The sequence below is a fragment of the Engystomops pustulosus genome, chromosome 5 (genome assembly GCF_040894005.1).
Source record: "Engystomops pustulosus chromosome 5, aEngPut4.maternal, whole genome shotgun sequence".
Lineage (NCBI taxonomy): Eukaryota > Metazoa > Chordata > Amphibia > Anura > Leptodactylidae > Engystomops > Engystomops pustulosus.
The window spans coordinates 74,792,011-74,814,076 of record NC_092415.1 but is presented as its reverse complement, the minus strand read 5'-3'; the positions used below and the strand labels follow the sequence as shown (position 1 = coordinate 74,814,076).

The 22,066-nt window shown below is 39.9% G+C and overlaps 1 protein-coding gene across 3 annotated transcripts in view; it reads right to left on the bottom strand.

Annotated features, from left to right (window-relative positions):
* The window catches only part of ATP9B (ATPase phospholipid transporting 9B (putative)), a 214,788-nt gene that overhangs the window by 184,493 nt on the left and 8,229 nt on the right, over nt 1-22,066 (bottom strand). For all 3 annotated transcript variants that reach the window (XM_072152377.1, XM_072152375.1, XM_072152376.1), the window contains exons 2-4: nt 16,702-16,869; nt 2,957-3,107; nt 512-625 (exon numbers count right to left, since the gene is read on the bottom strand). In XM_072152377.1, coding sequence (XP_072008478.1) covers nt 512-625; nt 2,957-3,107; nt 16,702-16,869 — 433 coding nt within the window. The remainder of the gene's footprint in view (nt 1-511; nt 626-2,956; nt 3,108-16,701; nt 16,870-22,066) is intronic.

Here is a 22,066-nt window from a genome sequence, read left to right as displayed (position 1 = left end):
AGTTTCATGCCTAACATCAGGCCTGAAGAAGAAAAATAGTAGTCTTGTACGCTCACCATCAAAAACGCAGTTAGCCTCAAAAAGATAGTGTCTTAAAGGGGTTTTTCCACAAAGGAAAGTTAGGCCCTCTCCACAGAATAGGGCCTAACTTTCTGATCAGCGGGGGTCTCAGTGCTGACCCCTCGTTGCTCTGTTAGATTAATGGAGCAGGTGGCTGTGCATGACCGTTCTGCTCCATTAATCTCTATGGATCTGACAGAAATTGCCGAGCGTCACACACACCAATTAATCTAATGGAGCGACCAGCGGTCCGACAGGTCCCACATTTTCGCGATCTGCGGGGGTCTCAGCACTAAGACCCCCACCGATCAGCTAGTTAGGCCAGATCCATGGCATGGAGCCTAACTTTCCTTATGGGAAAACCCCTTTAATTCTCTTCACTCTTCATCTGCTGTTTATGGCTTATATAACACAATTCTACAATAATTGAAACGGTAGAAGCCAAACTTACCAGTGGGGCCCAGTAGGTATACAAGTAGCCTATCTTAAGAGCAGGCACAAACTGGGAACAGGCAACTACCAGAAAATATAGATTCAAGAAAAATTTGAATTGTTGATACAAAACCTTAAAAGAAAAACAATTTGATAAATACACATAATTCAAAAACAAATATTCAAGTAGAAATTACAATGTTGCTAGTTGCTTACTAAATATAAAGAGAGTTGTATGTGGCATTTAAAAAAAAAAAGAAAATTCATCGTTTTCAGTTGCACCATCATGCCCATGTATTTCTTATGGCGGAAAAAAATAGCATACAAGGTTTCAGAATGTTTCCCACCATAAACAGTAATAGGATATCAGAAGCTATCATTCCATATATGAAACTGGAGGTGAACAGACCTTCTGTATTTCATTTCTGTTAAAGGAAATCCATCATGATAAACCAGGGACAATACACTTGTGTTGCCGGTTTTAAATCCACAGCACACATCACCTGTGGATAGTCCTGGATCAGTGAAACTACTCAATTCAGTTGTGGCAAAATTACCCAATATATGGTTGGGTTTTTTTTCTTCTTTTTTTGCTGCAATGTTTTCTGTGTGTGGCCTTGTCCAAACACTGCAGTGCTATACTGACATACTGTATATAATGCTGAACTTAAAGTAAAACTATTTATCTTCCCCTGGATCATACAATAATTAACAGATGCTTAAAAATTCCAACTACAAATGTAATTTAATTAAAAAACTCAAGCGCATGGTTTTAATCACAACAATAAATGGTTTACTGTATTCTTAATGAACTTCCTGACCTTTAGGAAAATGTGTACTGTTTAAGCAATTTGTATGCATTTAATAATTTACACAGAGGGAGAAAACAGCGGCAAGGTTCAATAAAGATGTGAATATTTATCTGTTGAAAAGACACTTGACATTTTATTACCTTGACACTAGATCAGTCTTTTAATTACATAGTCATTAGTTTTGCGAGTTTTAATAAAAGCGAATATAAGATTCCGAGCTATTTCTTACTTTTTTATATATAATGGTCAATAAACTGTGCAAACTTATTAGCGTTAGGCAGATATAAGTTGATGACACAGCAGGTTGGGCTATATCAACTTCATGTACACAGATACAACATTGGTGACAGGCTACAATGCTATGTGACAACTGTGCACAACATTTCTCACAAAGCCATGAAAGACCGCATTGTGGTCACATATCTAAACTTTCTCCACAAATGAAACCAAATGTTTACAAGGTGTGTTCGCCTCTATAACACCTCAATAACATCGTGGCAGGGAGAAAAGAAAGCTGCACAGGTGAGCGCTTTCCACGTGTATTACACATCAGAAACCTGCTACTAACAGCCTTGAATTGCAGTTGCGCCAATTGTAAATTTTCACTGTGCTATCTAAGTGTGACTAGGTAAGACTGACACTCTATTTTAATCACCTATGTATGAACACATTTCTCTGTAAATTAAAATGAACAGCTTTCACGAGCTGGAGGGATGAGTATCAAGCTCCATTGTTATCACTGCTCTGTTCCACCCCAGGGGATTCAAGAGATAGATTTTGTGGCCTCCCTGACCATTTGGATTTTTTTAAGTTAGTACATAAAACATAAATATAATAAGAGCTGTTACGATAACATAACTAAATGTATTATATATTCCAGCACAACAGTGTCCTCTCCAGGCTGCAGTATTACCAGAATTTGGAAATTAACACTTAGTGTAGTATCAAAATACTAAACCAATATTTTGCCATGAAAACAAAATTTCCACTGTAATATTACTTCCTACAAGAGAGTTGAAGTTGTAGGTTCAAATCCCATCTGACAAAAAGAAAATTAATTGGTCAATATTAAATAATTTAAGAAACCTCAAAGAGAAAGAAATACCAAATATGGACATGAGGTTGGTTCCAACTCATCTATTCAAAGAATTCCACCTCTCCTCTGCCCCACATCTCCTCAGAGAGGATTCCCTTTTAGGAACCAACATAATACTCCTACTCCTCTCTATTGTGCAGAGCTGTCTCCATTCGAGAAGGAGCAGTCTGTGACTCTGGGGTCCCATCTCTTGTCTGAGCCCCTGACTGAAGTCACAGTAAACTCCCCTGATGGTGGCCCTGGCTGCAACCCCAGAGGTGGAGTTAATGCCAATTTTAAAATAGAGATAGAAATCTGAATGTGAGAATTAATTTGACCCTATCTACAACTTACATCAGAACATTATCAGAACATAACAAACCTTACTATACCCAGCACAGTGTATTGTATGGTATACAGCCGAGTCTATATATCTCTTAGCATTCATGGTCCTAGATTTTTCCTATCCCTGTCATACACTGAACCCAGTGCTGGTGGGTCACAATTTCATATGTACTTCGTTATATTTCTTCTAAACATTCTTTAGATATTTAGAGTGCACAGGAGACATCCTTACCCCAGGTATAAATGTAAAGAGATTGTATTTCTGATTTTTTATTGCATTCTTTGGATATTTTTCTTCACATTTTTCTGGACATCCCAGCCACACAGTCCGGGCTTTGAGCTCTTTCCTTCTTCTGCATGCATTTATTAGCCATTCACAACAACTACAAAACAAGAGAATATGAAAATTATAATTTTATTTCAACAGTTTAAATGGGTTCACCCACGAAGATTTTTAACCCCTCACTTTACAATTGTACTCAGTTTTATTGCTGTTAGTTTTATTGCTGTTTTATTCCAGGGTGTAGGTGGGGATTCTCAAAGCAGACGACTCCTGTAGTTCTGTGAGCAGACAATGTGGTTACATTGTCAGGGTACATGGTTTATATAAACTTTCATATACCTCCTGAACATTGTACTAGTATCTGACACATAGAAAGCAAGAGATGAGACAATGAGATCCAAGACATGCATAATAGACACAATGACACTCTGTCATTGATCTGTAAGATCTGCTGTGCCTCCAACCCTCCATTAGGGCATGTTTGAAACTTTGGTACGTGAGTATTTGTCTGCAGGACAGATCATTCCAGAGAATTGGTGCAGCTCAGGAAAATCCCTTAAGACCTAAAAGGTCCATTCACATGTGAAATTTTTCAGATGCAGTTTTCAAAGGCAAAAGCAGGTGTGGATCATAATGGGTGAGAACATATCATTGGTCGGTGCTACTGCTCCCATTTTTCTCACTCCACTCCTGGTTTGTATATCAGAAAATGCATCTGAAAAACTGAACCTGTGAATGCACCCTAAGGGTGATGCCACACATCACATTTTTGGACCATTTTAAAACATGCGTTTTCAGTCCGTTTAAAAATGCATGCGTTTAATGTTTACCATGTGTTTGGCTGGTTTTAATCTGTTTCACAGCTACCTACACTTCTGGAAATGAAGATGAACAGGTTCAAAGCAGCCAAAAGCAGGGTAAACATTCAAAAACGCTTGCATTTTTAAAAGGACTGAAAACGCATGCTTCGAAACGCTCCAAAAACGTGACGTGTGGCATCACCATCACTGTCCATGGTTCAGTGATTTCCAAGGATGACTCACAAAGCCTATGAATTATATGGGTGTTATCACATTGGCTTGTATTTTCACTGATCCATTATCCTTGGAAAAAGTTATGAAACATGTCCTATTTTTTCACTGATACGGATCATGAAAGGAAATAAAAGATGAGGCTGAAAACCCAGGTGTCATGTCTTCAAAGCAATGCTAAACCTTCAGGTTTTTTTGGCAGGGAGACAAAAGGGAATAAAAACGGAGACACAACCCCAATGTGAAAGAGCCCTAAGTGAGAGGTTTGAATTAACAGAAAATATTTATCTCAGATTTCTGGCAGATCGAAGAGCACATGTCAGGAAATAGACTGAGAAGAGGGATGAGAGGTAGTTGGTCCATGTGTATAAATTCTGATTGCAATTTTATGCCAAGTGTTTATCAGAAAATACACTGTAATATGGGGTTTCTTATGATTCCTTATGTTGTAATTTTGGTTTTATGTGTACATGTCAAAATTGTAATAATTGGCCACTGGAGGTGCAAAATATTCTCCAACTCCTGGTAGTGAATGGGTTGATTGTTTATTACCTTTAAGGCAGTTTAATTGTTAAAACATGCTACGACTGCCTCAGCATTTATGTTTATTAGACAATATATACACAGTATATATATTTTTATACAGTCTTCAAATCCCAACCATTAGAACATGGACCCAATGATTTGCTTCCGAAGAATACCTGTGTTGACTAAATGAAATATAATATAACTGAGATCATATTTTCCTAAATCTTTGTATTAAACACTGTACAGCTGTATCTAAGCTACATAATGTCCCTTCTTCAGAAACCTTTGAAATGCAACGCTATAATGTAAGTGCATAACCCAAACAATATTAATTGCAACAAGATTTTGCAGAATCTGCAGATGATGTTTAAAAAAGGCAGCTGTTCTTGTCAAGCTGGAGCTGTAATACGTATGAAAAAAACAAGATCTATATGCAGCACAAGATGAACAGAGTTCAATAGCTTCCAATTATCTAAGGATACTCCCTTGTTTAGGAACATGGCCCATATTTGCAGAAATGCACTGATGAGCTGTTAATTATTGACATGTGAAAGTCAATAATGAATTCTACGATGGTGCAGTTTTTTCTTCTCATATGTAGTTATTGGTTTCTGCTCAGGCACTATCTTAACTGAATCCTAAATCTTTGCTTTCTCTCCCTCTGTCTTTTAAACATAGACCCTGCAGGTAAAAGACGGGCCAGTATTTGTTACCTTTATTACATGTCTTCTTACTGTAGCAAATGCATAGAGTTTTTGTTTTGTTTTTTTCCCGCTGGGCAATTTGGTTATAGAAACAGCAAGAGACAAGATGCATTGTTACAGGAGATGTGCTTTATTTCTCCCTTCTTTCAAGCAATCACATGAATAATTAACAAATGACAATTAGCTGATCCATCTTTGGCATAGGTAAACCGTTTATCTGAGCTTGGGTAGAGTATGTGGCTTCATCTAAGGTATCAGTGAAGCTGCATAAAGTAGATAACAATTTTTGCACTCGTTACAATCATTGTGTGAATGATAAAAATGACAAGTCAGATGTTTTATGTTTTATTCCTCCAAATGTCAAAACTCCACCGTTGAATGTCCACAACAGGGCTCTTCCTCCTTTCTAAAATCTGCATTTATTTCAGAGTTATCTCTTTGATTGAGATTATTTATAACCAAGATTCAAATTCTTGCTTTCACCACCTCCACCTTCTCCAAATCTTCATGTCTTAATAGATGTTGCTCCCCTGGTTTCAGCAACGTTCATTCATGTAAATAGCTTTGCCGTCAATAGGGGGAATTTATTATGCCTTGTAAGCCAGTTTTCTGCATAAAAGGCATGAAAAAGTTGCACTTCCTAGTGCACGGTCAGGATTTTTAACATTTTTTTCCCTCTTGACGGTTCCATACCACTTCGATACGCAGATGGAGGCGGGTAGGCTGGGGACGCCCCTGCCACCAAAATTACTAGAGCTGAAATCTACACAAGGCCAGACATGGCTTAAAGGAAACCTACCATTTAGAATGGTAGGTGTAAGCTGTAAGTAACGAGCACCAGCTCAGGGTGAGCTGGTGCCGGTACTTACTTTCGTTAGTGTTATAAACCGCGGTATCGCGGTTTTAACACTTTTTAAACTTTAGAGCAGGAGAGGCTTCGGCGCTGCGCGCGACCGTGCGCGCGCAACATCTCCGCTATTTCCTATGTAAGTGCGCGCACGATCGTGTGCACGCAGCGCCGAAGCCTCTTCTGCTCTAAAGTTTAAAAAGTGTTAAAACCGCGATACCGCGGTTTATAACACTAACGAAAGTAAGCACCGGCACCAGCTCACCCTGAGCTGGTGCTCGGTACTTACTGCTTACCCCTCCCATTCTAACTGGTAGGTTTCCTTTAAAGGGAACCTGTCACCAGGAGACCCATTTTTAGCACTCCCCCAGTCCCCACAGAGCATAGTACATACACTGCCAAAGTGTTTTTGTATTAAAAATTGGTTTTACAGAAAAAAAGATATATTATATTGTACCTTTCATTAGCATCTGCTGTGTGACTAGGCAGTGGCCTAATGGGAGGGTCTGGAAAGGAGCAGGATGTTAAAGAAGACAGAAGACGGCGCGGAAGCAAGAAGAGGAGCCAGGAAGCCAGAAGAGGAGCCGCGATGACATCGGTGGAGCAGCGCTGCGCATCGATGCCACCGGAGGGTGAGTAAATAAGTTTATTTTTTTTTTAGTCCATTTTTAATTATTTTTTTACAAGAATTGACTCGTGTATAAGCCGAGGGGACGTTTTTCAGCACATCTTTTGTGCTGAGAAACTCGGCTTATACACGAGTATATACGGTATACAGTTCTGACTTACATACAAATTCAACTTAAGAACAAATCTACGGAACCTATCTTGTATGTAACCCGTGGACTGCCTGTACTTTATTAATGATGCGCAAAATAACGACATTAAACAAATATATTTCTTAATGCACAGGCTACATCAATGTTTGCAAAAAAGAGATTAACCACAAGATTTAAATATGCAAGGAATCAACAGAGTCGGGACCAGGGAGTATAAAATTATTTTTTGTATCCCATATTGTACCTATACCTCAACAGGGAACAAAATATTACATGCTTTTGCATCATTACTTATAAAGCAAAACAAGAATTTGGTATCAGAACAGTTTTTATGCTGTGTTAGTCTTCAATAGTGTCTTTTGTGGTACCTAATAAAGGCTCATGTACATGGCAGATCTTTTACAAAACCACATAGCCTCTGTGTGCTGTTACACAGCATACATACATAAGGATGTCCCCACCCACAATGATTCTTCTAGGAAAGAATATCTCCATTCATAAAGAATCTAATGGTTCATTGCAGCATCAGAGATATCTGATAAGGAGCATCAGAGACATCTGGCAGCCACTTATCTTCATCTACCTATTGAAATAATGGCTTCTTTCAGCTGAGTCAGGTATGAATTTTCATGGAGATGATAAGGAAAAGAAACTATACAGCTCTGTGTACCATTTATAAATATGCATATCTATTGCAAATAATAAAACTACACATGGTCCTACCAGATCTGGACATACTTTCCCACTGCAATCATTGGAAAAGGCATTCACAATCTGAAAAGACAGGATGTAATCCACCTATTGCTATGAAGTATGAGACTCCTGGGAAGGGCTGTAAATCTTCCAAAATATGAGCTTTTGATAACATAAAAGCTAGCGGGGCTGGCCAAGGGGAATCACATACTGAGATCAACCAGTATTTTGCAAGGAGAGCTTTAGCTTTTTGTATTATATGTATTGGGAAGGTTGTCATGTTAATGTTATTATGAAAGGTGTAATTTATAATAATAAAAAGAATAAATAGAATAAACAGGCGGTCCCCTACTTCAGGACAACCGACTTACAGACGACCCCAGTTAAAGACTGACCCCTCTACCCACTGTGAACTTTGGTGAAGCTCTTTGGATGCTTTACTATAGTCCCAGGCTGCAATGATCAGCTGTAAGGTGTCTGTAATTAAGTTTTATTGCTAATTCTCAGTTCCATTACAGAAAAACATTTTGAAACTCCAATTGTTACTGGGGCAAAAAAAAAGAGATCACTGAGAAGATCCATCTCTATATACCAGTGCATTGACCTTGTATCACTCTTTGGAAGCTCTAGTCAGAAAAAATCCTCCCATTGACAACCAGTAAGCCCATAGTCTCGTGAATAGAGGCTCCGGTCAGTTGAAGTATCCGGTAGGGGCCTTTGCAGCATATATTTCTACACCAGGCCCTAGCTCTCCACATCCGGCGTATCTTCACTTATGAACTCACCACTGGCACGTCACACCCCTCCAGGCCTGAGGCGTAGAGGTAGTGCTATCAATAAGCTACCATTTGTGATTATTTCTACACCACTGGCATAGCTTGGAAGCCCTGGTAACCCCCCCCCTCCCTCTATGGCATGGTAGATAGTGGAGGTTGTGAGATCAAATCCCGTCTGGGAATAACATGAAATAATTTAGAGACAGTGGGGGAGATTTAGTAATGTATCAGTCTTTAAAGGAAACCTACCACATGAAATGGTAGGTGTAAGCTTCAAAAACCGAGCACCAGCTCAGGGTGAGCTGGTGCCGGAGCATATTTTCGTTATTCTCCTAAACCGCTGTATCGCGGTTTAAACACTTTAGTATCTTTATATGTTAAACCGTTTCGCCGCACAGCGGTTTAGGAGAATAACGAAAATATGCTCCGGCACCAGCTCACCCTGAGCTGGTGCTCGGTTTTTGAAGCTTACACCTACCATTTCATGTGGTAGGTTTCCTTCAATCTGCTGCACCAAATTCATCACTGTGTCTAATGCTGAATCATAAGTCTCATACAGTATAATATCGGCAAGTTCTTTTTTGCACCTCTAGTTTTCTGCACTACAATATTGAATTTCTTTGCGCACAGGTTATTTTTGGCACAGATTCACCCCTTTTTTTGGAGTAAATGTGGCACACAGCATTTCAGGAGCAAATTACTCCAGTTTCCTGGCTTAGATTGATAAATTGCCTCTCTTTTGTCAGGGGAAGCTCTAGATGTAGAATACCATATATGGACAGTTCATGATATTTCCCTGATGGCTGGCCCAACACATCCCTGCTTAATGTCTCCACTGAGGATTCCCCTGCAGACAGCTACTAGGAGTCTGTAGAACAGCATAAGTCATTCAGTACCGAAAATGACAAAAACACAGATTTGAACTGGTTTGAGTTTGAAAGTATTGAAAAAGTACTGAGGTTTCGAGAAAACATTGTGCAAACCTGAGGTATTATCAATTGAAATTAGATCTGCCAGTCAGGGCCAAATTTGAGAGTTTTTCTTGGTTGTGTGCAGTATATGTAATCAAACATGATCTGAACAACCTCAAGAGATTAAAACAAGTCCAGTGTGTGGTGAGACCAGAAATGTGTTGCTTGAACCTATTAATAAAAATTTAAAGCAATTATTGGCTCAAAGTTGGACCGATAGCTAGAGTATGTACTTTCAACATACAAATACAAGTATGAAGTTGTGGTCCAAAAGGCAATTGTTAGTGTTTGGTGTGATAGTTGAGCACATGCTCCATGTTTGCATGCGGTAAGGAAAGGAGGAGGCTACACTTTGGTCTGGGTGGTGCAGTTGGTGACTTACCACAAATCATGGCCTTCAAGAGCTACACCACATCATCCATTATTGCACTGTTCTTAGGCTGCGTTCACATGTGGCAATTATATTGTGTTTTGAAACACAATACAACAGCTGAGAAGAGTAGATTCACCCAATTATATTGTGTACATGCAAAACAATGGGTGCTTGTTACCGATCGTATGCATTTCAATGAAAACGCACATGCCATCGGGTTGAGCCTCGCCCACTTGCATTTGCATTTCTAAATGCAATGCGTGAATGCCACCTAAAGCCGTGTTCATACATGGCATTTTGTGAGGCCACGTGTGAACGCAGCCTACGGAATATATGTTAAGTGACAAGAACGACAACAGGTGTTCAAGAACTTAGAGTAACCACACCAAAGTGCAAGACACAATCTCCATTCAAAGTTGCTACAAGAGAAGCTGAAGCTATAGGCAAACAGTCTGACAGAAATCCCATGCTTGCACTGCTGTGCTCCTTGCAAAGGACACAAACATAGATTTGAAGATACCCACAGCTCAATTAATTTGTAACCATTGTTCATGAGAAGAAAATATAGCTCTCTCCTTAATCTCTTTGAGTTCTGCATCCGATACATCAGCATCTGATAAATCGGACGCAGAGCTGATGCAGCTCCAGCTTGTAAACGTAGCTGGCCCGGCATCTTAAAACACTGGGTTTCCGCAGTAAGTAACATCAGACACCCCAGTGTAACAACTGCGGTCAGAGTGACCACCAATTGTGGGTGTATAACCGGTAAAATGCTGCAGTCCAGGGCATTTAATGTACCTGCTGTGGTTCTCTCCCCCACATCTACCGCCACGCATCGTCTTTGGGGGGCGCATATCAATTTTATCAGGACCTCAAGGCTGCCCACATGCAGTGCCTGTAAGATCCCGTCTGTGGCACATGATAGGCTGACTGACGTATTGCAGGGTATTATGAAAAAGCAATAATATGTAATAAAAAAAGTTAAAAAAAAATGTTATTTACTAAAATATAAATTAATAAAAACACCTAACTCCCCATTAAGACATATAATGTGAAAAAGGTCAAAATAATAACACAATCCCTACACATATAGTATAACTACATTCATTACGACCCGAAGAATGAACGCTGTAAAAAAAAAAAAACCTGTAAAACCCACCAAAAATTATGATTTGTACCTATTTCATCCCACAAAAAATGCAACAAAAAGTGATCAAAAACACATTCCAGGATGATACTGGTGCAAAGCACTACAAGTCTTGCAAAAAAACAGCCATCAACAAGGGCATTAAAAAGCTAAAAGATGAGCAGATCCTGCCTGAGGGTGCGTGCACTAGTATGTCAGTGTGCTTGGTTTACTATCCTCGATCCTGGTGGTAGTTTTCCTTTAAATTCGGTACATCCATATTCATTACAAACCAGTACAGTGATCGGTACAAGGTTTTCCTCAGATGATCTTGCAAGATTTAACTTTGTAGTTTGGATTTTATGAATATGAAAATAAGCTAGCCAGTGCTCAAGGGGTTATAAAACACTGATTAATATGGGTACTCAGACTCCACTGGTAGAAAATAAATGACTGGTATTAAAGAAAATCTACCATCAATATCAACAATGGATAAACCAGGGACACTTACTCATACATCCAGGCACCATGACTGTGGCAATGTTCTTATACTTGTTATCCATGGCCTCCTTCCTTCTAAAATTAACTTTTAAAAATATGCTAATGACACTGAAGGGCTCTGATGGGTTTCTCAGACCCTCAGTCCTGTAGCTTCAGAGGCTCTTACAATGATCAGAGCATCTCTCCTCTCCCTCTGCATTTCCTGTTGCTGCTAGATAATACAAGCAGAGGGAAGAAAGGGGAGAGCTGGTGGTTGGGTGACATATGCTCTACTCATTGTGAAGGGCTCTGATAATGCCCCCTGAGCTCCTCTGGCTCTTAAGCATAATTTTATAAATGAATTTTATAAAAAAGGAAGCCATGTCTCCCATTGTCTTTGTAGGCTCGGCTCACTCGTGTGTTGGCTCGCCCGTTGCCACTTGGGTTAGTTAAATGGTAACAAGATTTGAAGTTTCTCCACACAGTGCTCACTGCTAAATACACAATGCAGTGAGGGAGAAAACATTCTGGAAAGGACTGGAAGCGGACAGGGAGAGGACGACCTATCTTCTCAGTCTAAGATTTGAAAAGACACTCAGCTGTCAATGAAAAGAGGGAGGTGTGGTGCACAGGCAGCCCATGAGAAAACGTGACTCTTCTCTTCAGAAGTTGACTCATGTCTACTCACTTGCATAACAGAGAACCGGCTGTTATTAATGTACTGTGGCATATAAATTGAGGTGATATGGGGAGGACATTTAACCCTTTACCAGGGTGTGAGCGGTAAAATTCTGGTGACAGGTCCCTTTAAGAGAGACTTCAGCTTCCAAATTTCCTCACAATAAGGAGTGTAGTACACATTATATACATACCATCCCTGTCACCCAGAAACATATTCTGTTTATGCAAATTAGCTTATTGGCGCACCAGGGATGAAGCCATGTCTCCTAGTACACCTGTTTCTCCTTTCTAAATTGGCCAAACCAGCTTCGGCCAGAACGTACCCTTTACACAATGATTGATATCCCTTGCAGAAAACAAGAATATCGGTGCACCATCACCATCAGCCAATGCCCCACCCATGGAGCACCAATAAGCTTTTTTGCATAAAGAATAAAAGTGAAATGTTCTCTTTTATATCTGACGGCTCAGAAACCAGAAAGGTATAAACCTCCCCAGACAATACTGCAAAGTGTAAGGTGTAATAATTTAAAGCATAATGCACTAAATTTATTCTATTAACCTTCAAATTCAATGCAAGCCTTCCATTATGATGCAGTCGACACTGAAGCATGTGACTGGAATATCACAGAGCTACCCACCAACTTTTTACCTATCTTTGTTGGCTGAATTTTTTTCACAAAGCAAAAATATGTAGAGAGAGAGAGTAGTTTTTCTTTTCAATTTCTGGTAGAGATCACACACTTATTAAGTTTTAAGCAGCAGCAACTTTCTTTTTCCCTGGCTGCAGAGCCATACTGTAATTATTGTACTCTACAGGTAGCAATAGTAATCAGCCAAAAGCAACTGTGTAGTCATGTCATTCCTAAAAGATCAGCATTTTCCCATGCTTCTGCATAACAAATGTGTTGCAGATTAATTGAAAGTGTACAGGGCATCTCAGTGCTGAGATTAATCCGAGCATTTGATATCCCTTTCACTTCATATGGAAATGCCATTCAATGGAACCATTTTCATTGGGACAATGTGTTTTTGATAACAAGTGGAATGTAAATCTCATGAGAAAGAAATCAATCCAACCAAAGTAGTCCTCTGTATTGATTTGTGTGCATTATAATTTCACAGACTCAAATGGAATTTCAATGTAACAAAAAACAATTTCAGAGCAGGAGAAATGATCAGGATGGGGGAAGTTTGGAGGGTCTTGTGAAAAAAATACTATTGCAAAAAAAAAAACATGAATATTTTATATTGAAGTGAAACGTAAAGTGTAAGGCTTACAATGTAGATGGTGTCGTGGCAGAAGCCCCTCTTACAAGGTTATATTAGACAGTGTGTGAACAGTCCACCTGCCAACAGGGGTCAAAGCAGAACAACCAGTGCATCCGTGATAGGGGCATAGCCAAGGCTCAGCAATGAATAACAATACCAAAGGAGAGCTCATCTGCTCATATTCCACAGATAAACCACGGGAATGGTTCATGAACGAAATGGTAGAGAGGTGTGAGACTAGACAGTGCAGCAAAGGAAAATGCCCAATATATCCATTCAATAAATGCTTTCCTTATATTTTACACAATTCAACAGATAAGTTACATTTTAGTTTGTTTTTACAAAATGACTATAAAGCTGACCTCTAATTTGTTTGATCTAGATTCATATTTCTCACTGTAAGTTTTGTTGTGGAGAGAAGAATACTAAGCACTAAGAAATAAGTATGAAAAGGCTGCAGAAGACAAATGGTAGAAATTTGTTTAAAACACTAATGCTTTTTAGCCATAAAAACATGCATGTTAGGAAACAAACATAAGTAAATAAACAGTACCATCAAGGAAATCTACCAAAATCCATCATGATATATCAGGGATACTTACTCATAGATCCAGGCAATATGACTTGGATAATCTTCTTATATTTGTTATCTATGGGCTCCTACCTTCTAAAATCGGCTTTTTAAATTCTGCAGATGAGCCACAAGGGCTTTCGAGGTGTCAACAGAGCCCCTCTGTGCTGTAGCTCCATAGTCTGTAACACTGTGGAGAACCACTTCTCTCTTACATTGTGTGCTGAAACTACCTCTGCTGCCTTGAGATTACATAAGCTAAAGGGAGGGTGCAAAGGTCTCTGGGGCCATTACCAGAACCCTTGGTTCTGCAAATTCGCAAGAATTTAAACAGTGACTCACCCTAATCCCTAAGCAATTACCCCTCCCTTCCAGCACAGAGGGGCTCTAGTAAAACCCCCAGTAGCTCTTCAGGCTCATTAACATAATTTTAATAGTTGATTTAGAAGGATGGATGCCAATGGATAACAAAGATAAGAAAATTTCCACAGTGCCTGGATCTATGAGTAAGTAGAAGTAATTAAGTATAGTACCCTCACTGTAATACTGATCACAGAAACCCATGGTTGAATATAGTAACAATTAAATTAAACCTACCATCATGGATTTACCTAATAAGGTAGATCCGGAGGCAGGTTCCTTTATTTACTTGCACCTTGATGTTTAAAAAAAAAATATGTTAGTGGCCCAGATTTATATCTAAAGTTCATCTTACAATATGTAAATTTTCTTTGGAGGGTACTGGGGCATGGAGTAGCTGCGAAGCTGGAGTTCTGCAAATGTGCAGTAGCACCTAGTGTGTATGGGGCAAACTCCGGCTTTGCAGACGAGGGCACGTAGCTACAGGGTGCTACGTGCTGAAGACTGAATGTAGGAGGTATCGGAAGAGGCTACTGGGGCTCCACGGCGTGGCTACTGCAAGCCTCAGTTACCTCCAAAGAAAATTTACATATTTATAAGATAAACTTTTGATATACATCTGGGCCACTAAAAAGGTTTTTTTAAAAATAAATAAATAAAGCTGCAAGTAAATAAAGGAACCTACCACCGGATCTACCTTTCCAGGTAGATCCATGATGGTAGGTTTCCTTTATTGAAAACCAGGGACACTTACTCATAGATACAGTCACTGTGAAAGTATTAATCTTATATTTGTTATCCATGGCCTCCTTTCTTCTAAAATAAATTTTAAAACTTTAAAATTATGCCAAGGAGCCCAGAGCCCCTTGGTGAAATCTTTTCCCTGGTTGTTACAATAAGCAAAGGAGATCTCCCTCCCTTCCAGGGTGTTGTTATAGTAGGCACCACGGGTCAACATATGGGGCACCCTACATTTTTCTTCCAGTGCCTCTGTTGCTGTGTTTAACTCCACTGTCTCTCCTAAAAGGGTAAATTATTCTGTTAGGATAAATGCCTACAGGTAACATTAAACATCCCCTTTGTTTCAAAGAAGATTTTGAAGTCACCCAATGGGAAAGTTGAATGAAGCAACATAGACATTTTAAGCAGAACAGAGGGCAGTAGGTATAATGGTTGTTCAATCACTCCAACATCGGTCAAGAAAGATAAGATCATTTGTGCTTCTGTGCACAACAACCACCCACAGCCCCACTTTCCAATCCATGAAGAATGCAGCACCACTGTGCAACAAAGTTCTATTCGGTTAGAATATTGTGCACCTGAAATTAAAATAATCATTTTCAAGAAAATAGTTTTTTTTTTCTCTCAGTTCAGCTCTCAAACCAAATATGCTTTTTAATCTAAGATTTCTTCTGAGTGCCATCTTACTAGCAAGATGAACAAAAGCTCACTGAGGTAAAGTTGTGCTCAAAAGTTTACATACCCCTGCATGATTTTAGCTTTCAGGGCCTTTTTACAGTTAATATGAAAAAAACCTTTTTTTCAACTAATGGTAGTTAGTAGTTGGGTGAATACATTTATTGTCAAACTACTGTGTTTTCTCATGAGTGGAAAAAAAAAAGGTCTTTGAACAATCATTCATATTCACTGAAAAAGGCCATGAAAGCTGAAATTCTGCAGTAACTTTTGAAGGGAACCTGTAATGAAAAATTAACCCCCAAAACTAAATATATTTTCATAAACTGCCATTAGAAAGAATTGTTCCTAATCCCTCACTATCCTTCTGCATGCCTGTAAACTTAAGCAGTTCTGGCTGACTCTCTATACTTCCTGGTTCTCGTGGCCAAGCCCACTGCTGTGTGTGTATGAGAAAACCGCTCCTGGATACAGCCATGTGTATAGCAGAACATGTCAGGCACTTGTGTAGCTGATGTCTGTGTCTCACACGTGTGTATAGCAGAACATGTCAGGCACCTGTGTAGCTGATGTTTGGGTCTCACACATGTGTATAGCAGAACATGTCAGGCACTTGTGTAGCTCATGTCTGTGTCTCACACGTGTGTATAGCAGAACATGTCAGGTACTTGTGTAGCTGATGTTTGGATCTCACACATGTGTATTAGGAGGGAGAGCATGTCAGCAGATAAAGCACAGACACTAGCAATGCTTTACTATGCATTACACACAGACATGAGCAGGGGAGCAGAGGGGAAGGGGTAACATCACTGTCTCTGACCATGTGACCAGCCTCATTTATAGCCTCAATAAAGAAAAGATGATTTTAGAATGATTAATGTATGAAGTGACTAGATAAAGGCTGGGATGGATCCTTGTGCACTACTCCAACAGGTAGAGGTGACAGAAATAGTGACAGAGACCTGATGAGCGCAACCGTATTAAATTACATAGAAATTCAATAAAAGAGGGAGCATTAAATTTGCATCAAATAGGTCAAAAGTACCAACAATGACAATAATAACAAATACCAATGAAAGTACCCACCTGGTGCATAAGAATTTCCAGCCTCCACAGACAAACCATTCTAATCCTCTTTTTCTGCGGGTTATCCTGGCTCTTGGTAAAGTGTGGTAATCACTTTCATCATTCTCAAAACCTTCTTCTGACATCATTAGTGGCATTTCATCAAGGGGAGATGCTTCATCTTGATACCTGAAAAAAAATGTTTAAGATAATTAAAGGGAACTTGTCACCAGTGACCTAATTTTCACAAAATACAGGTGGCAGAAGCCCATCACACCTGCAGCGCAAATATGTCTTTCTGCCTTTTCTTTGCATTACGATATAATTGTGTGTTATATCTTGACAGAATCCTCTGTTTAGTCACAGGGGTTGGGTTTTGATTTGAATGAAGGAGGGAAAAGCTGTACAGGAGCACAATGGTGGGGGCCAAGAGCTGAGCAGTCTGCAGCACAGACAAGTCACATGTTGTTTTTTGAAATGCATCCAAACCAAAGCCCAACCCCTAGGACTACACAGAGGATTCTGTCAGGGTGCAAGGTAAGTTAGAACACACAATTATAATGTAATGCAAATGTATATAGAATGCAGTAAGACATATTTACACTGCAGATGTGATGGGCTTCTGCCACCTGTCTGTTGTGAAAATGAGGTCCCCGGTGACAGGTTCCCTTTAAAATTAAAAATATGTTTATTACATCTGCTGTTTTGTGTTATGTACATTAAGTTTAATTATTGTTTAACAAGATAAGACAAAATCTTGCTGCAACTGGAGCAAAATAAAACTGCCATGGTTGCCTTCATACCCTTCATATTTGTGGTCAAGAGCGTTTACTTGGTGCCAAATGAGTGGAAGTGGATTCTATCACTGATAGCATCAAGCTGGACCCTTTCCAGTAGAAGCAGTCACAGTCTACACTGCTAGGCACAGAAGTACATGACAGCTGTCAAACAATGGATTTTCAATAATTGATGCAGGAAGCTGGCAACTGGTCAGCAGGGGGTACACGTAACATTCAGTGTCCTATATACTGTACTTTCTATTTTCTCCTTTAATGGGAACCTCTCTGGTTGATGTGAGACACTAAACCACACAAAGTTCCTCAGGAACTTATTATTAGTACACATCTACCAAGTGGGTAGATTTGGGACGATGTTACAATGTTTTATTTTAACATATTTGCAACATAATTTGCAATTATTATTTTTTTTTCTTTTCTTTCCCAAAATTCTTAAATATACTCATAATGGCAAAATAACAAATTCTTTAATTCAATGTTATCAACAAAAAGCATTTAACAGCTATAATTCTAACCTGTCTTGACCAGTACTGTTGTTGTATACTTTGGTTGACATTGAATATGACCATAAACTCAGTCCTGACTATGTTCGGGCAGGTCTTCCCGTCTGCTCAGATTCCTCTCACATGAACACACATGGAGGAGGGGAAGGAGGCAGCAGAGCCATGTCCTGTTCAGCAGCCCTGAGGCTAGCAGCTCTGCAACAAGATAAGCTCTTTATCCAAGGGGTGAGGGAGCATAGAAGTACTGAGTGTGTTAGATAGCATTTCATGACTTGATGAAATGTTCTTTCTCAGCTCTCTTTTACTATGTGTCAAATATTAATAGAATCGACATAAATGAAAGTGTAGGTAAACCCTGTAACCTGATAATAAAAACACCTTGTCAGCACACAGCATTGTGTGCACAAGCAGAGCACAGAGGAATCAGGAAATGTTAGTACCCTCCCACACAACGGAATCTTATGCTGAGCAGCTCATGCTCATAGATGCATAAATAGCAATAAAACTCTCTTTCATGGAAATACCCCTTTAATGTGTGTCCTTTGTACGTAGATCACAAATAATGGTGATGTAATTAGAACACTATAAGCAAGAATCTACATGCATGCCACAATATTACAGGAGGGAGGGGGAGAGCAAGAGGAGCAGGGGGGCATGTTACAATGGCTTTGGAGAATGTATAACAGCCATAGCCCAAAGGGGCTGTGTTAACGCCCACCAGAACCCCTTGTGCTTTATTTGCATAAAGTTATAGATATATTTTTTACCTTTTAATGTTAATGTTTAATACCAGTTAAAATAGCTTGTATTCTTTTAAAGGCTACGGATGCCATTGTATCTCTGACGTAAATGGTGCTAGGTTCATGCAAGAGGCATTCTGCTGTTTTCTCCCCTGAGCTTTTCTTGTCATGCATTCATTATTCCCAAATTGCAGCCTCTTCTATATTCAGAGTTTTGGCTGTCGAGCGTTCCCTAGCACTGGTCGTATGTTATCTGCAGTCTGTATGTAGGTCACATAAAGGAGCACAGCTCTGCTTCTCCTCCGTTCTCCACTCACATTGCATAGCTACTGTGTCAAGAGCAGGGCCGCATCTGCCATGAGGCGAGATGAAAATCTCGCTTCAGGCGGCAGATTGCGGGTCCCTGTAAAGGGCAGCGATATTCGCCGCTCTAATGTGGGTGATTCGGGCGCCCGCTGCCGCCCGAATTGCCCACCAGCTAAATAAAACGCGCCTGTCTCTTTAAGAGACAAACGTGATTTATTAGCGGAGCGAAGCAGCGCCTATCTTGCTGCTGGCGTTGCTCCGTTCTAAGCAGAGACACAGGCGGCGGATGATGACGTATATATATTATAGTGAAGGGATGTTTTATATGTGGGGAGAGTGACGTCCATTACGTTGTGAGGGGTATATATTATTTAGGAGCGCAGTGTTGTTATCCAGGAGACTTCATACTGTAAGTGACTGTGGTATTTTTAGGGACGCCGGGTGGAGATGCTGCACGGAGCTGAAGATATCTGGCCATGAATTCAGCAGTGATATGTTATGGATTGGAGAACCCAGAATAAAGTCCTCCTGATGGAAGAGATTGTCATCTATAAGGTACTAGATGCCACTAATGACTTCCAGAACCTGTAGTCAGTCACACAGTGTCAGGGAGCTGTCTGTCGGGATGTTAATTGTTAGTAAAGTTTTCAGTATTTACTGAACAGGGAGCGGGGGGGGGGCAGCATTTTAATATTCGCCTGAGGCAGCAAATATGCTAGAATCGGCCCTGGTCAAGAGACAAAACACAAGTGAGAATTGTGTTGTGTAAAGCTATCCATGCACCAAAAAGTTTAGAATCTTTTAACAGACCTTTATCGGTATATGGCAAGAACCAAATGATTTGGGATGTTTAATATGTACTCATGCTTTTACCATCATCCTATTACACTCTGATGACATGACAGTATCTGAGAGGTAAACCACCACAGACTTATCTATAGTCCCCGCGTCTGCAGGTGGCTATAACCGTATAACACAGGCTAGCAGAATCACACGCAGTGGTGCTCATCAGTAACAAAAGGTTCATATGCAAAAAATGTCCCTAGAGCAGAGTGTGCATGTTTAATCTAACAATAAAGAGAAACAAGCTGCTGCCAGACCTCAAGAGGTCCATTTGGAGAACCTAGTGTTAGCTGAGGTGAGTAATGTGGAAGCACCGCAAGGGACTGTACACTCCCCCTTTTTGTTCAGCCTAAATCAGTGATGGCAAACCTATGGCACAGGTGCCAGAGATGGCACTCTTAGCCATCTCTGTGAGCAGCCAGGCCATCAATTATCCATGCGATTATTCCTGTTCAGGGGATCATGGAGGGAAACTAAAATCCAAATTTCTTAGCCTTCTTTTTACTGTGTTGATGTCCTCAGGACATGAAGTTATGAGCATGGAGCAATACATTACTGTTTTAATTGCCATGTTGTCATTTTCGATAAATACCTGGGTTTTAGTTATAGTTTGGGCACTCTGTCTCTCAAAGGTTCCCCATCACTGGCCTATATATCCCTGTCTGTTGCTGTAGTGACATATGGCATCTTCAAAATTACAGTGACAATACGGTCATATCCAGAAAGATAGATATGACGGGAAGTTCAGACTACTACTCTGTGGTTGATGAGCTTGTAAAATGGAGCAAGGATAATTCATTAGTTTTAATGAATTAAGGAAATGGTCATTAGACCAAGCAAGCTATGAAGGCCATGCCAAAAACCATTGAAGATCCCCAGGTTGAGGTAGTTTCTTATAAATACTAATATTTATATGGGTGATATAAAATCAACTCAAACAGCTTATATAAAAAGGATTCAGGCAGACTATTGCTACAGCATCCTTTTAAAGGAAATCTAGTATCAAAATCAAGCATGGGTAAACTGGTAACACCAGTTATAAGAAGATTACCACAGTCAGAATGTCTGGACCTATCAGTAAGAGTCCCTGGTTTATCCATGTTTCATTTTGATAGTAGATTTTCTTTAATGTGTGCAGCAAGATGCTTCATAGGTTTTTCTAATATCTTTGTACAAAGACTTCGCACAAAATGCAGGGCAATTGCTAGGAATCAATCACATCCCCTTATAAAAGAAAAAGAAGGTCTAAATATTCGTTTTAGTGGTAGGTACCTCCAACCAAGGATAAGAAGTAGGCGGTTCAAAGGGTCATTTTACCAGCAACTATAACGCTAAAGTACATGGTGCTAGATAACTACAATGGAGGAACTTGAGTTAACAGTGTTAGAGGGGGAGATGTATAAATCTGTCTATGCCAGAACATTGGAGTAATTTGCACCATAAAAGCAGTCTGCTGCATTTACTGAGGGTTTAGACCACTTTTAGGCAGTTTTCCAACTGTCCTCAGTAAAAAAAAAAAAAAAGGGACGGGGCCCTGCAGAAAAATTGTCTGTGTGCCAGAAAATTCAATATCCTGACACTGTAAACTAGACCAAATAAAAGGAGGTGCAATGTAGGACCTCCTATCAAAAGTTTAGTAAGGTAAGACAATGAACAGTTATACTAATTTGCTGTGCCAAATTCATTAAAGTATCTGATGTTGGATGATAAATTTGGCACAGTTTAAGACCGCCCAGTTCTGCTTTGCACCTCCTACTAGTTGGCTTAGTTTACAGCAGATCTGTGCTTTTCTCGTTAAAAAAAAAAATTGTTGAAGTCTACCTTCACACAAACGTTATTTTCTAATGGCCGCAAACTGGCCCTCTATTGTCTGTCTCTGTCTTCAGTAATTTTATAGTTTTTCTGGACTGCACGCAGGTGACATCTGTGTTGTAAGGATGCCAGAGCAAGGCTGTCAAGGCATATACATACACTCAAAGAACAAGGTCCACGGTCCATCTGAACTGCAAACACTGAATTTCCAAAAATTAAGGATGGGTGCTCTGTCTGAAACCTGTTGCCCCGCACATGTATGTAACTGCAGGATGATACTTTCCTTTAGGCTCAGACACAGGGCTGTGAAATTCTCAGCTGTGTGTATGAGCCCATACACATACATGAGGAAGTGAGCTAGCTGCAACAACCATGGTTTCTTCAC